The following is a 16,716-nucleotide window of genomic DNA, read 5'->3' on the forward strand; positions in this document are numbered from 1 at the left end:
TGTGCCTTGTAAACAATTGACCTTATAGAAGCAGAATAGGCAAACAAAACAACAAAAAATTATTACATATTACTACAATTTTATCTAAAGTCTCTGACAGCTTTTATTTAAAACAGTACATATCTGGACCTTCTTGTGGCAAAGGGATCTATGGTATCATTAAATGGTGCCTGGAAACCCCGTTAAAGCCACACCTGACGGCTTGGACAGCGTTTTCATAATAACAGTAAGTTACATTTCTTTGAGAACAGGACCCGAATGAAAGAGGAGAAGCAGAGCCCAGGTTTCATCGACCAGGAACTCTACAAGAACCCAATACAGGAGGAGAACCAAGACCCAGATGGCAGCAACCAGGATCAGTTTCATTACAAGAGCGGAATAAAAGAAGAGAGCCAAGACCTGCATTTCAATCACCAAGACCAGTTTAATAAATAAAAGAGGAGAACCGGGACCCAGGTTTGGTTTGTATGTTTACCACTGTGTTAAGTCTGTTAGATTTTTAAAAACATGAAGAAACTGTGATGAAAAAAGGAATTTACCCTCATACCCACAGCCCCTACTGACACAGAGCTCACATCCCAACACGTTTACAGCAGCAAAATTGATATTGAAGCCATAAATTCACTCAACTTTAATAAGAATATACCAAAATAATCACAGAATCATTTAAGATATAAATGTTAAGTTATACACTGTTGTTGGGGGAGACCACAACAAGCCACTGACAATCTGTAACTATGTGTGAATGCACACTGAGTGTACTTTGATTCGGAAGGCAATTTACCATATATATCTATATTTCCTAGATATTTGATATTTCAGCTGCTCACTGTCACCCACCGAAAACATTTGGTTTTCGGTGGGTGACATGTCTGGACTGCAGACTCTTACTGTCGAGCTATGCTAATAGAATACGTGCAGAATGTGGGTTGGCATTGTGTTGCTGAAATGAGCAAGACCTTCCCTGAAAAAGATGGAAAGCTGATCATCATTTAACTAAATCAAACATGTGTATTTTAAATCATAGTGATTTACTTTAAGCTACTCTCAGCAAACTACAGCAGCAGACTCTACTGCATGTTCTCAGGTCACAGGCCGCAATTAAGAGAATCTCCTCTTGTTATGTAAACATCAGGCAAGATAAGTTAATTTAGTCACTGTTGCAGAAGGTGACAAAAAAGGAAAACTCCAAACAAACAACTAACATAGATATTTTTTATGAACTATTATAATTTATGTTAGGTTACACTTTTATTAAATACAGAGTAACATACAAAATGTGAGCCAGCTGTTCATTGTAAAGGCTGACTCGTTTGTTTGAATCATGCAAAGTCTTTTTAGTCAACATATTTTAAATACCTTTCTTTTATGTAACTAAAATCAAATTCATATTTTCTGCAGAAGGTGATGCAAACCACTCACAACTACATCAGTTTTGCCTTGTTGCCTCGCTCCCTCTTACTCTAATTACCAGAACCTGAATCAGTTGTGAAAAAGTTTATTTAAATATTGGGTTTGAATTGAAGTTGAATGTAGAAGTTGAAGTCAATAAATCCTGCGACCTCTCTGACAACAAGTGTTTTTCTCGTCATTTCTCCTGTTAAACAGAACATTTATATCTAGTTGCTCATCTTTCCATCCAGGACCTGCAACACTAGTGATGTTATAGTTAATGTTAAACAGATCGTGCCGCCACAGTATCTAATTAACTTTCTTTCTTTCATTCTCTGTCATTTTAGAAACTGAGATGAATCAGTTATGTTAGACTTGAACATCACTGCCTTAAGCAGTATGAAGAACCCATCACCAAACTGTCAGATATTAAGATGCGTTGATATTCTGCAACCAACTTGGGGCAGATTTAACTCATAGCATAGCACTCATATTTCACTCAAGCATTCTGAAACTCTCATTCTAAAAAAAAAAAGTCCTTATATCTGTGTCCAGTGTGGGACGCCATCCCTACACTGGGTAGACTTAGTTCCAGCAGCTCTGTCTTTGTTCTTTTTTAGGTTTTAAATTGTTTATTTTTGTGTTGAGTGTGTTCTTTCTTTTCAACAATCCCTCATGGAGTTGTGCAACTAGAGGCACTAACTTCAACACTTTTGCGGATGTTTTATAGTTTTTGCAAACTTTTTGATTCGCCACAGGGGACCCCTTCACCCATGGCTTTATTGTTTAAATTCGAGATCAGTTGTTAGCTCTTAACTACGCTGGAATTGCTGGAAATGCGGGGAAGCCTGAGATTCCTGCAGACAAACAGAGGAAAAGGCTGCAGAGCTGGAATCAAGCATCAGAAGAGGAGACAGAGGTTATCACCATCTGTTATCATTGGACACTTCTCCTCTTTCACCAACAACATAGACAAGCTAATGGCACTTATGAGGCTGCAGTGGGAGTACAGGGGGAGAAACATCTTGTCTCACTGAGTGGTGGCTGAACCAGGACACAGCCGACTCTGCGGTCTCTCTAAGGACCGCAGAGGTCCTAGTGGTGTTTGTGAATAACAGATGGTGCAACCTTGGGCACATCACTGTTAAAGAACAACTCTGTAGCAGGGACTTTGAGCTACTTGGAATCAGTGTTCATCGTTATTACAGTTCTCACTTGTGTTGGTGGTGACAGTTTACATTTCTACCTCAGCTGATGCAAATACTACATTTGAGCACATGCACAACACCCACAGTCCCTAGTCCTCATCTCTTTAATCATGCGTCCCTCCCTCTCTCCACCACCCTCCCTGACTTCACCCAGTATGTTAACTGCCACACAAGGGACAATGAAATTCTGGATTTACTGCCAATGTCAGGAATGCATACACCTCTGCCCCCCTCTTGGCTGCTCTGATGACAACCTTGTTCACTTACTTCCTGATTACACTCCAGTGGTACAAAAACAGTAACCACAGGTTAGAGAAGTGAGGATTTGGACAGAGGAGGTGTGTGCAGCTGAGAGACTGAGAGACTGTTGAGAGACACCATGGACTGGAACATTCTCTGCAGCCCACACAGGGAGGACACTGACAGTCTTACACACTGTATCACAGCCCTGGGTGAGCCCTGAGCTCAAGGCCCTGCTGAATGAGAAAAAGATGGATTTCCTCTGAGGGGACAGGGAGAAGCTGAGCAGAGTGCAGTGGGATCTGAAGTACAAAATCAGGAGTTGCAATGAGAGCTACAGGAAAAAAACTGCATGGACCATGCGCACGGAGTAGAACCACATCTGTGATGTGTGGGGAGGACTGAAACACATACCCCTCTGCCTCACTGTGGCCCAGGAGTGATTTAAGACATACCAAGACTAAGAAGACCACAAGCCCAGACCATGTTAGAACAAGGCTCCTCAGGGAGTGTGTGGAACAGCTCAGTGAGGTGGTCCAGTACATATTTACTCTGAACCTCAGCCTGGAGAGGGTCGTGGTCCAGTGGAAGACCTCCTGTGTTCTCTGAGTTTCTAAAACATTGTTTCCTAGTGAGCTGAATCACCACAGATCTATCAAAGCAACCTCCACTCCCAGGTGAGCTCATGACTGGACCTGCTGCAGTTCACATATCAACCTGGGACTGGGTTGGATGAGGCTGTCATCTACCTGCTGCATCAGGCCCTGTCTCACTGCTGCAGGGGAAGGTGGAGGTGGCAAGTGTGGACCAACATCTATCATCAATTACCTCACTGACAGAGTACAGTACATAAGACTGCATGACTGTGTGTCTCCACATTACTTTGGCTAAGAACCCATCAACACATTAAAAGTCATACTGGAGAAAAGACCATCCAGCTGTGATAAGTGTAAGAAATTTTGACCTAACAGTTGACCTCAATGTTCATCAATGTAGGGAAACTATATTAATGTGATCAGCGTGGATAAAACATTTTCTTATCAAAGTCGCTTAAAAATGCACCAACTACTTCACAATGGAGAAAAACTATACAGCTGTGATCAATGTAAGAAAACATTCACCAGGCAAACTGGCCTCAATGTCCGACAATGTGTTCACACTGAAGAAAAACCTCACTGGTGTGAACAGTGTGGTTTCACTGTGCAGAAACCTGAGCCTCTATACAAAGTTCAACTGAGGGCCAAACTATAAGACTGTTGTTTGGAAGTGATAAACACAGAGATTATGAGTGTACCTGGGAGGCAATACGTGTAAACACAGCTTAGATTTCCTATGTGTTCAAATGACTGTGTAATGAGAAAAGAGAAAAAAATGACCAAAAATAATACAAGGGACCTCCAACCCTCTTTTTAGTAGTTTTGGGTCTTTTGGTAGTATTTATAGGCCTTATTTAAGCGTTTGTGTCAAGTTTCTGTTGTAGTTTTTTGTCATTTTGGGATTTTTGGATAGTTTTAGTCATTGTTTTTATTTTGTAATTGTTTTGCTTTGTGCTTGCTGAAATTTCCTTTGGGGTGATCGTGTTCATTGGCTGTGTCCCAGGGTCCGCTGACCTCTGCACAAAACAGTGCAACCAAAAGATACTAACCAAAGATAATAAAAGATAATATTTAAAATACTGGTAATAAGGCCCAGAAAATAATAATATTACAGAAGTTGACAACAAGATGCACACAATAAGGGCAATAAGAGTACGAGACTGTAGGACAGTGAGACCAATGCACACAGATAAAAGATTAAAGATGAAATTAAACAAACATAATCAGTGAAAAATGAGTTGTGAAAAAAATTGAAAAAAAAAAATTTCAGTTGGTAGAGTGGCCGCCTAGCGAGCATAGGGTCAGAGGTTTGTGCCCCTCTCTTCCCCTCCAATTGTCAAAGTGTCCCTGGACAAGACATTGAACCCCCAACAGCCCAGCCATGCAGCGCTAGTCCCAAGCCCGGTAGAAATTGGAGATGGTTGCATCAGGAAGGGCATCACAGTAAAAACTGTGCCAAATCAGCATGCAGACAAAAACGATCAGCTGTGGTGACCCTGAACTCACAGGAAAAAGCTGAAAGGACAAAAAATAAATAAATGATTGGTGAAAAATTATAACACAATAAAACAAATTGAATTTATATAAAAATATCAATAAAACAAATAACACAGCTATGACTAAAACATAAAAAAGCAAAAAGATTCAAAGACAGTAAAAGATAAAATAATGTATATGTAAAGAAATGCAATACATAATTAGTGCACTTTTAATCAAAAGCCAAGCTAAAAAGCTTTTTTGTTTTTCTGAGATTCTCCAACTGTTCCAACAGCTCAGAACATTAACACTAAAAGCTGCCTCACCACAAGTTTTTTTCCTGCATTTTAGAACAACTCAAAGAGCCACAGAATCTGAGAGCACAGACTGGTTCATACACTGGAAGCATGTCAGACAACTTGGCTGGTGTAAGACCATGAAGAGCTTTTACAACAAGGAGAAGAATTTTAAAATCAGTACAGAAGCTGACAGGCAGCCAGTGTAAAGACTTTAAAACAGGTGTAATGTGTTCTCTCCTTCTGGTTCCTGTCAGGACTCTGAATCAACTGTAACTGGTTTATGAGGTATTTGGGTCGACCAGAGAGGAGACAGCATTACAATAGTCCAGTCTGCTGGATTTAAGAGCCTGCATTAGTCTCTCTGATTGCTCTGAGGAAGAAATGGCAATATTAATAAATATCATAAAACTAAGTTTTGCCTTTGCAATAGTGTAATATACAGCAAATAGAACTAGACATGTGACACGTGTCTACAAATGTGTGAAGAAGTAATGATAATGATAATGATTGTTTTGGAACAGTAATGTTAGAAGAAAATATATACACATTTAGGTTAGTCTGGTTTATTTCAATGAAGGTATTACCAGTTAATAACAGTTAAAAACAGTCTTGTGAGTTCTAGTTTTAATTATAATTTATTTCATTTTTTAAAAATGTTATGATTAAATGATCAAATCTCAGAATGAGTGGTGTACTCAACAATCTGAAACTGGATTTGGTTTAGGGAAACAAAGAGAAATACGAGCACATAATGTTGTTGTATTGGTTGTCAAAGAAGCGGAATCTGACAGGGTTTAGGGAAACAATAAGAAATACAAATACTAAAAAGTTTTGAATGGTCCATTGTCAGAAAAGCAGAGAGAGGTGGTTTTGGGAGAGGGTGGAGAGAGATAGGAAAGTATTTATACCAGAGCATGATGTGATGATTTGGGACTTCAACGATGGCTTTCTTCAAAGTGATGTGTGTGGTGACTCTGCTGACTCTGCTGATGCCAGGTAAGAACCTCCTCACTGTCCACACCTGAACCAATCAGGTTTCAGATCTACTTACTGCTGTGTGAAGGGAAAACAACAGGGAATATTTTGTCAGCTATGCTGTTTGAAAGCAGCCCGTGACATGCATGTGGTACACTGAGACTTTTAATGTGATAAATTTAAAAAATGCAATGTTTGGTTCCATTGGTTGTGGGAACAATACCTGATCTGATGGGGCAGGGTCCGTAAATGTCCCCACTCCATTTGCATTCTGGGAGCTCAGTTCTGTCCGAGTGGTATTTGCATGTCAGAACACTTCATCATGCTTATATTTCATTAACCCAAGGTTTAATCAATCAAAATAAATTCTAACATGTATCAAAACGCATCCTTCAGCAAAGCCAAAGTAAATTAGCAGTCGGCTGAGAGATGACGCTGACCAGTTCATCACAACCAACTTCCCACATATTCTTAATCTAGATTATTAGATTTATTTTACTTTTGTGTGAATTGTGTCTTTACAGGCCACAGGCTTTTTGCAGGAAATAAAATAGAAGCAATTAACTAACTTTCATATATATATATATAAAGAACAGAATGCAATGAGGTAATCTGGAGTGTCCAGATTCCCCATATGTACAAAACAAGAAAGATTGGTAAATACAGATTTGATGAAATATTTTTTCTTTTTCAGAGTCTCACTCACAGCTGGATGGTAAGTCAGAGATTGTTTGTATGTGAACTTTATTTGCTCATATTGATTTTGAAACACATTGTTTAGATATTTATTGGACAAAACACTTTTACAATTTCATATTGTAAATACAGGTAGAAACAGTGTAGCATTTAAAAATCAGCTAATTGTGAGATGAGATAATGTGTCACGCTCACAGCAAAACTGTTTATCATGTAAGAAGCCACACTGCGGACAGTGCTGCTCATTTTGTGTTTTTTAAAATCTCTCCTCAGTGTGTGGTAAGGCCATGTTAAACTCCAAGATTGTCGGAGGACAGGATGTCTCTCCAGGCAGCTGGCCCTGGCAGGCTGCTCTGTTCATAGATGGGAAAGCTTTCTGTGGAGGAACCCTCATTAATAATGAATGGGTTCTGACAGCTGCTCACTGCTTCGAGAGGTGAGTACTGAGGTTAAATCTGTGAAAAAAGCAACATGCCATCATGTGGAGGTATAAACAGAATCTCTTCTACAGTTTACTGGACAGACCTGAGGGTTCTTGGAACGATTAACCAAATAACATCAAGCCTCACTGTGCTGCTCAGAGCATTTAGGATGTGCTGTAGGGGCTGGGAAGCATTTATCATTATAGCCATTATAGTCAAGAAGGAGGATTGACATCTAGATGTCGTCCAGATCGATCAGAAGGACGATGGACAGAGCAGAGACTGAGTCAAAGGAAACACCTGGTGATTCTTCACATGGCTGGAGTGTCGGAGAAGCTTGAAAGGATCTTCAGAAAACACTGCATACCGGTTCACTTCAAACCCACCAACATCCTGAGCCAAAGACTTGTCCATCCTTAAGACCAAACACCTAAACACAAGAAGAGCAACGTAGTGTTTGCAGTCCAGTACAGTGAAGAGTGCTCAGAGCTCTACATTGGAGAAACCAGACACACCTAACCACTTCCATCTCAGGGTTTAGGGAGTTAGGGTCGAAGTCATTACATCGAGATGACTCCACCCTGTTCCTAGCTCCCACCTTAACAAGCCAATTCAGTCCAGGGTGGAACAAAGCCTACTTTGAAGGATATGACTGGATTAACCTAGCTACTTTAATCTGAGACATTTTATTATAATTACAATTTAATTAAAGTTACTGGGATTTAATTGGTTGTGGAGCATTGTCATAGAGTTTGTCATTTTTGCAAATGCACATCCACAAATCAGATTTTTTTTTCTTTTAAGAAATAATCTTTAAGTAAAGTAAAAGTCTGCTCTGTGGAAAATAATCTCAACTAAAAATGCAACCCCCACCTACACTGGAAGATGATATTATATTGCAATATTTATTGATACATATGTTCTTAAAAAGTTTGTTCCCTCCATGTCAGCTCTTTAAACTGCTTTGTTTTTCTTCTTATCTCAGTGAGGACCCAACAAAAGTAATAGTGTTTCTGGGTATTCAGAGTATAGTATCATCAAATCCTAATGGGATAAGGAAGAGTGTCGCGCAGGTCATCAAACATCGCAGCTACAACAAAACCAGTAAGATTTACGACATCACCCTCTTGAAACTCTCCTCACCAGTAAATTTCACCAACTACATTCGGCCTGTCTGCCTGGTGGCCTCAGACAGCACCTTCTACAGTGGAACCAATGTCTGGATCACTGGCTGGGGCCTCACTGAGGCTGGAGATGGTTAGTGAAGCACCTGGACTACATTTTGTATGAAAGCATGATTATAATGTGGCAGCATACAAAAATTTTAACTAAAACTTTAATCACCTTAAGGTAACTTGTTTGTACTGATACCTTGATCCTAATATGTCCTATTTTTTGTTTTCTTCACAAATGTATGCATGTTTAAATTCACGCGTGATGTGTTATAAGACATTTGCAAAAACAATTTTCTTAACATTTTAAGTTGATCAATGTACATTGGTTGCTAGCAGTCTTCATCTTTTGCACATTTCACTTGTGTTACTGCCATTAGTGCTGTTCTCTGATCCAAATCGGATTTGACAAGTTCTCCCTATCGTCAACCGACTCATTCATCCTATATTCTGATTGGCTTCTGTTAAAGCTAAAACACCCAAATGAACAATTCGTCATCATGACTTGAAGTTAGGTTCCCATTAGATTTGTTGTCCAAGCTAAAGTGACAAGTATTTAGTGCAAAATCTTCTAGCATTTAACAAGTCTTGTGAAAGCATCGCAGCCATCCCATGTATGTTTAGTGTTTGGTAGCTAACTTTAGTACCAGAGTAGTTATACAGATATTTGCTTTTTTATTGCTAATTAATTGTTGATTAACCAAATCAAAGGATTTTATCAGTCACACATCAAAGGCTGGGCATTCTCCAGATAACTGTTGCTCAGCACAGGAAATTAAATGGAAAGGCAAGGATCCGAAGAAAATCTAGGATCAAACCTAATACTAATGCTGAAGGGTTGATCCTGACGGTATTAAGGTTCCAGAATAAACATGCTACTTGAAGCTAAGGGATGGGACTGCAGTTAATCTTAGGATGTCAGCCTTTTATAGAGCCTAAATATGGAGTTTAGTTTCTTCAGAGGTGCTGGGGTCTCTGAAGGCTTTTAGGTCCACTAGAGAGATTGAGTGTTCCCAGACGCCCTGGTAGCTCTGGAGAGGTTGGGAGATTTGTCCTTTTGGTTGGTTGTCCTCATGAAGCTGCAACCAAATTTTACATTTGGCCAGAAAGTAATTCTGCAAAGGTTGGCGGCTTTGAGAAACAGAGTATCATCAAATATAAAAACATATCAACACTCAATGATCTACTCTTGAACAGGCCTTTCTGTCTGCTTCTTTAAAAAAAAAGGGAGAGCAGCTTCCCGGTTTCTGTGGTGTTGATAATCTTGTCCTGGTAGTGTTCCGTTTTTGACTATCAGAGAGATCCCTTTATAAAATGTACTTTATCAACTTTATTAATCCCTGAGGGATTAATAAAGTTGTGTTTACCAGAGTGACCCATAGGAAGCCTGAAACAGCAAGAATGATTTTGATTTAAAGAAAATCTGCATTGTTCTTATATTAAGTGCATCATTGCAGTGAAAAGAGACTCAAAATTCAAGAAGCTTTATTGACGTAACACAGTGGACTCAAATATCATTCTTCTGGTTTCATGGTGTGACATATGATATAAAACACAGGGCACATAGAACATTAAACACTCATTCTTTGGAACAGGAGGATCCAAGGAATGAATACGATGAGAACAAAGAGGTGGTACTGAATTCAATATGTCTCTATAAACTCTATGCGGATACTGTATAACTAAAATGAAACTGAGTGATTGTGAATAGAAAATAATAGAAGTTGAATGCAGCAGATACAGTTGTGCATATAGATACAAACTTCTGTGTGTATCAAATATGTTTCAGTATCACTGTCCATAGGAATGAATCTGACTTTGTGGCTCTTTAGTGCTGTCAAACAACCTAAGGGAGGCTGAGGTTCTAATCGTGGGGAACAGACAGTGTAACTGTGACTTTGGATTCGTAAATATCCCAGAAAGCCTGATGTGTGCTGGGTTACGTGCTGGAGGGAAGGGCACATGTCAGGTGATCAGTAACATCTGTTTTGTGTATGTCCATATCTGTCTTAATTGGATTATGTCTGATATTATTTCCTGCACTTTCTTTCTCCATAATGTCTCTCTTCTTAAAGGGGGACTCTGGTGGTCCACTGCTGAGCAAACAGAACGGTCGCTGGGTCCAGGGAGGAATTACCAATTTTGTATTGGGTTGTGGTCTGCCTCAAATACCAGCAGTCTTCACCAGAGTGTCCCACTACCAGTCCTGGATAGAGAGCCACATCAACAGCAACCAGCTGGGCTTTGTCACCTTCACGTCAAATGGGACAGACAGTGACCTCAATGTCACTTGTCCAAGTCTTCCTCCAATTGTGACCCTCCCTGCCAAACCCACAGCTCAACGTAAAGGGCCTGTCAAATAATAACTACGTTAAATCAGTATCATCATGCTGCAACTTTATCTAAATGTCAATATACTGTAACACTGATATAAACATGATATATTTAAATTTGATTTTATTTATTGATAGTTTGGGTGAACATACCCTATAAATGGATAGGTTCCTGTCTAACGAAGCCCTGTTTATAACCTATTAAATAATAGCACAGTGCCATTTAAAGAGTTTTGATTAATTGGAATTCTCATTGTGTTCGAATACAATTTATCATTTAACTGGAACAACTACAGTAAGTAGTAAAGCAAATAGTCTTAGAATGTTTATTTAATATCTGCCGACCAATTTTTTTCTAAAAACGTTTAGATAAATGTCCTCACTAGCAAAATTGTTTTATGTATGAAGCTAAACTAAGATTTCTTTGACTTATCAATGACAAATGTAAACAATTATTACAACAGTGGTGAGTCACACGGCCCTGAGCTATCGGTTAATAACTTAAACCTCGGGCCAGTTCTGAGCATAATCCTTAACCAACACTTTATAATCCTACGCGTACACAAGAAAAATACAGTGGCTACAGTATTTCCCACACTGTGTGTATTTGCTCTTTGTCTTTCTTCAGTGTGTGGCCAAACTGCGATCAACCCCAGGATTATTGGAGGACAGGATGCCCCTGCAGGCAACTGGCCCTGGCAGGTTGCTCTTTACATCAATAACACTTACATCTGTGAAGGATCCCTCATTAACAATCAGTGGGTGCTGTCTGCTGCTCACTGCTTCCCAAGGTGAGTCCTTTCAATTCAATAGTGGCAAGAGTGAAATAAAATTGGGCAAAGACATGTCCTGGTTGAATGGGCTACAGTCAATATTTTCATGAACAGAACTTTTCAAAATAAAACATCAAAGGAATTATTCATATTAATGAACCTACAGCTCATGGTGAGTTCAGCTCAGTGTTCAGTTTCCAGACCATAATTTTAATGATTTGGTTCAACTCTCACTGCTCTCGAAGTGTCATTTTTGGGGCCACAGCAAGAACAATTCTTTTTAGGAAGAATGTTCCTGCTCAACAGCAAAAGCAGTCCTACACAGATGAACTGTTCAAGCATTGAGTAGCTAAACAGAGTTAATGTAAGACCTAAGTTTATCAGATGGACATACTTTTCATGGTTTCTTTCTCTTTGTCTCAGTTGAAATGCTTTGACCATTCCTTTCATTGTTAAAATGTATTATCTCTTCCTCCATTGAAAGAGTTTTATTAATTAAATTAATGAAATTAACTGACAGAGCTGGCCCACAATTAAAGACCTCTGTGTTTTAATATCTTTTTTGTCTGTTTTTCCCTCCAGCAACAACATAAATGTAATTGCCATTCTAGGACGCTACAGAATATTCATTGTTGTTCCCACTGAGATCTTTCTGACAGTAACACAGATCATCAACCATCCCAACTATGTGGCCAGTACTGGTGATAACGACATCTCCATCCTAAAACTCTCCTCACCTGTGACTTTCACCAACTATGTTCTACCCGTATGCCTGGCAGCCTCAGACAGCACCTACTACAGTGGCACCAGGACCTGGGTCATTGGGTGGGGTGACGTTGCAAGTGGAGGAGGTGAGTTGAAGAAAGCATGATGTCAGTGGTTGAAAACTAAACTAAACTTCTTTTAAAGCAGATTTAATTAACTGACTCTTTAGAGAACCTTCCTGCCCCATACAACTTAAAGGAGGTTGAAGTTCCAATTGTGGGGAACAGACAGTGTAACTGTGAATATGGAGTGGGAACAATCACAGACAACATGATGTGTGCTGGAGCACCTGCTGAAGGGAAGGGGTCCTGTCAGGTGATCACTTTTAAATATATGTGATGTTGGTGTTTTAGTTCTTGCAGATTCTTTTTTCCTGAATGTTTCTATCCTTAAAGGGGGATGATGGGAGTCCACTTTTGAGCAAACAGAACAGTCACTGGATCCAGGGGGGAATTGTGAGTACTAGAAGTAGTTGTGGTAACCCTAATTTACCCGGAGTCTTTACCAGAGTGTCCCAGTACCAGTCCTGGATCATCAGCCAGATCACCAGTGACCCACCAGGATTTTTCAACTTCACATCCAATGGGCCCGACAGTGACCTCAGCATCATGTGTCCAGGCCTGCCACCTCCTCCAACCACCCTCCCTCCAACTATCCCCCCACCAACCACCATCTATCACACAACCACAACCAAACGTGAGTTTCTGTTGTGTCAAGGTGACATGAATGGATTAACCCACAATGTAATTGCGCAAATATTTTTATCAGTGTGTCAAACTAGATTTACTTGATGATCTTGTTATAACTGTTCAATAAAGTTACACAATAGTTATACTGAACAATAAAGATGTGTAAAGTGTAATGTGATGTGTAAAGTGTATCTATCCATCTCTGAAATAACTTAAAACTGACAATTATAATAACACATTGCTTTGGATTGTTAATTAAACAAAATAGTTTAATTACTACAACAATCCAAACAACTTGAGTCATGAGATGCACAATTGCAGGAAACAATTTGAAATATCCTTGTATCTGAATTTTTTTTTGATCTTTTCTAATAAATCGGTCCAGGCTATTTTGATTTATTATATTGTAAAAACATCCTGTTGAATGAAAAACAATGTCAGATTTTTATATTTCTTAATTTAATTTTATTTTATTACTTTTCTCAGTTTCAAGCTATTTGAGAGAAAATTGTGGCTTAGTTTGTTTTTCATGGAGAGGTACCAAAGATGTCTGTCTACATGCAGTGCATATGAAAACATATGAAGACTTTTATAACTGCTCTGGATCAAATACAAAAATCTCAACATTCAGCCGGATGTTTTTGGTATATTTGTTAATTTATCTTTATTAATATCTTCATGCCCTTTTTCTCTCCAGCTGTGGTTTGTGGCCAGGCCCCACTGAATTCTCGTATTCTGGGAGGAAGCTCAGTGGCTACAGCTGGTGAGTGGCCGTGGATGGTGAGCCTGCAGAAGGATGGAAGTCATGTGTGTGGTGGGACTCTGGTGGCCATGGATTCTGTACTGAGCACCGGCAACTGTTTCTCAACGTGAGACACCTGGAGTCATGTTTTCGACCCTAAATGTTGTTGCTAGCCACCCTAGTCTTACACAGTCACTACAGCTGGTTTAGGAAATAATTTTTACCAGCATCTGGTGAGCAGGATACAGAATCCAGAAAGTACTGAATAGAGCTGACTAACATATTGTTGGTTTGCCTGCTGACAATAAGAAAATATGGATTTATCCTTTATTTATCGGTAGAAAGTTGGATAGATAAACAGTCCAAAAAGCCAAATCTGTAAAGACTCCGATCACTTGTTTTAAAGTGCTGAGTTCCCTTTAGTGCTAATTTAGCTCATGTTATCTACCTCAGTTCAGCCACAGCATCTGATTGGACCGTGGTCCTGGGTCGTCAGAAACAGAACGGCTCCAACCCCTTTGAGGTGACACTGAATGTCACAGACATCACTCTGAGCAACCACACTGGGTCTAAAGAAGCAGTGCTACATCTAGTGACCCCCGCCCCCCTGTCCAACTACATCCAGCCCATCTGTGTGGACACTGGACGAACCTTCAGTGTGGGCTCAAAGTGCTGGGCTGCAGGCTGGAGCTCCGGGGCAGGAGGGGGTGAGTCCCTGACACTAGTCTGACACAGTAATGTTAACTGTCTGCATCATTTCATCTCTTTCCTATAAACATAAAGCTAAATACCATCTGGTTATGGCTTTCTGATTTTCCCCACTTTAGTGGAACAAGTTCTGCAGGAGATCCAGATCTCGGTGGTAAACTGTGGGAACACATTGAATCACAGCATTTGTACAGAAGCTTTTAAACTGGAGCAGGTGACTAATCAGATTAAAGTTTTTGTTCTCACAATGTGTTGTTATGTGTTTGTATTTTATTAAGCCTTTTGTTGGTCTTTGAAGTGGACCTCAAAAAGTTTAGGAATTAGGGTTATAATTATCCATCTATTATCCAAACTGTTTGTCATGTTTGGGGTCGTAGGGGTGCTGGAGCCAATCCTAGCTGCCATTGGTTGAGAAGTGATGTTAAAATCAGCACAAAGTTATTACTAAGATAAATGGACAATGGACATAAACATTTCAGTCTTTCCTGTTATTTCAGGGGCTTTGTGGAGGTCCATTGATGTGTAGGCAGAATGGCTCTTGGTTCCAGGCAGCAGTGTTAACAGTTGACTCTACTTCTCAAGGACAAGCAGATATGATGGTTTTCAGCAGAGTGGGACATTTTCAGACGGTCCTGCTTCCAACACTGGGGACATTTGTACCTCCAACCCCCACCAACAACAGCACCAACACCCCCCCAACCACAAGCAGGGCAGCTTCTGCTCAGAACCCTTTTTGCTTCTTCGTCCTCCTCCTCTCTGTGTTCCCCACGTGTCTCTATTTCTTTTAGAAACCTCCAAATCTACTTGCAGATAGTGGTTTACATAATTTGACAGACCCACTGAATGAATTAGATGTGAAGCAATAATCTTAGACTCTGTTTAAACCATGTTTGGCCTTGAAGCTGGACTACAGTCTAAACCATCCATCATTGATTCTTTTTCTAGAGCACAGCTATATCAATGCAAACTCAAACCAAAACCAAAACAATTAATTAAAAAAAAGAAATAAAAATTTAAACTAAATCAAAAATAACGTACATTATACAACAGAACAGTTTTTGAGTGAGGCTCATCCTTCTAACCAATCAAACAAGTTCAATGATTTCTGCTTGACTTTGGACCATTCTCATTTATTGTAATTTGATAATGATTAATACCTGAGGGGCCAGGTAGAGCTTGGGGTTTCAGCAGAGTGAATTGCTAGGATTTGCTTCAATTGCGTATTTTAGCTTTCTGAATGTTCTTTGAACAGACTTTGTGCCATGATGCTCACTGTTGTGTTCATTTTGTTTTCTCACTCCCTCTGTTCTCTGTTCGCACATACACAGCATCAGTCTGCCTCACGCACACCTGGCTGCACCCTATTCATTGCTCTGTAGTCTCAGGTAGTCTGTGGACAGGTAGTCTCCACACACACCTGATTTCAGTTGCACGTCAGGTCTCAGCACATCCAATTCTTTGAGTCCTTTTCAGAACCTTGTATCCACTCTCTCGATCTAGACACATAACCCTTCAGGTCTTCTTCTGCCTTCAGGACTGTCAGTTTGTTCCACTCCTTTTTATGTCCTTGTCTTCAGCTGCTCATTTTTAGCTTCTCTAGTTCACTAAGCCTTGCTCATGATTAGTTTCCCAAGTTTCCCCCCTTCCCTGTTCAGGTTTTGGTTTTGTTAACATTGGTTTTTGCTTTACCTTATTTGTTTCTTATTCATCTTCAATAAATTGCTTGTCATTACAACACTGCCTCTCACTGTTTTGCAAATGGGACCATTAATGCTAAACCTCGACACTTTTTCCTTAATAGGACATTTAACTAACAGTACCCAGACCGTTTCATTGTTTTGTGACAACATAAAATCATAATTTAATTTACCTACACTGTAACTGTCTGTAATATAACAAAGTATTAAGCCTCTGTTCACAAACCTTTATTTTCAAAACTATTGCAGAGTTCAGTAGCTGCTCTGCATTGAGCTATGCTGGTTGACTGGTAGCCAGTATGGTCACAGATTCCCATCAAAGAATCAGGCTCTTGAGAAGGGATGTCGTTAATATTGTTTATTTTCAGTTCCAGCTCAGCCTTAAATGGGGTGGAAGGGTTGGCCATGAGTGTTGCATAGAGAAATTTCTATACAAGTGCATGTGGTGGATGAATTTTTAACCCTAAACCATCGTAATTCAGCAACTATCAGCAACTGAACTTAGGATTCAAGCTTTATAAATTCAAACACTT

The 16,716-nt window shown here is 39.7% G+C and overlaps 1 protein-coding gene across 1 annotated transcript; it reads left to right on the forward strand.

Moving 5' to 3' along the window:
- The first annotated feature begins 6,152 nt into the window (after window positions 1-6,152).
- On the forward strand, window positions 6,153-15,274 carry LOC137138038 (transmembrane protease serine 9-like). The gene is made up of 14 exons (XM_067524942.1): window positions 6,153-6,207; window positions 6,881-6,901; window positions 7,156-7,318; window positions 8,290-8,561; window positions 10,309-10,488; window positions 10,520-10,768; window positions 11,396-11,600; window positions 12,165-12,433; window positions 12,517-12,662; window positions 12,743-13,043; window positions 13,734-13,905; window positions 14,232-14,485; window positions 14,606-14,700; window positions 14,984-15,274. Exons 1-14 carry the CDS (start codon window positions 6,153-6,155, stop codon window positions 15,272-15,274), a joined length of 2,673 nt encoding a protein of 890 aa, XP_067381043.1.
- The last annotated feature ends 1,442 nt before the right edge of the window (window positions 15,275-16,716 follow it).

The sequence above is a fragment of the Channa argus genome, chromosome 12 (genome assembly GCF_033026475.1).
Source record: "Channa argus isolate prfri chromosome 12, Channa argus male v1.0, whole genome shotgun sequence".
Lineage (NCBI taxonomy): Eukaryota > Metazoa > Chordata > Actinopteri > Anabantiformes > Channidae > Channa > Channa argus.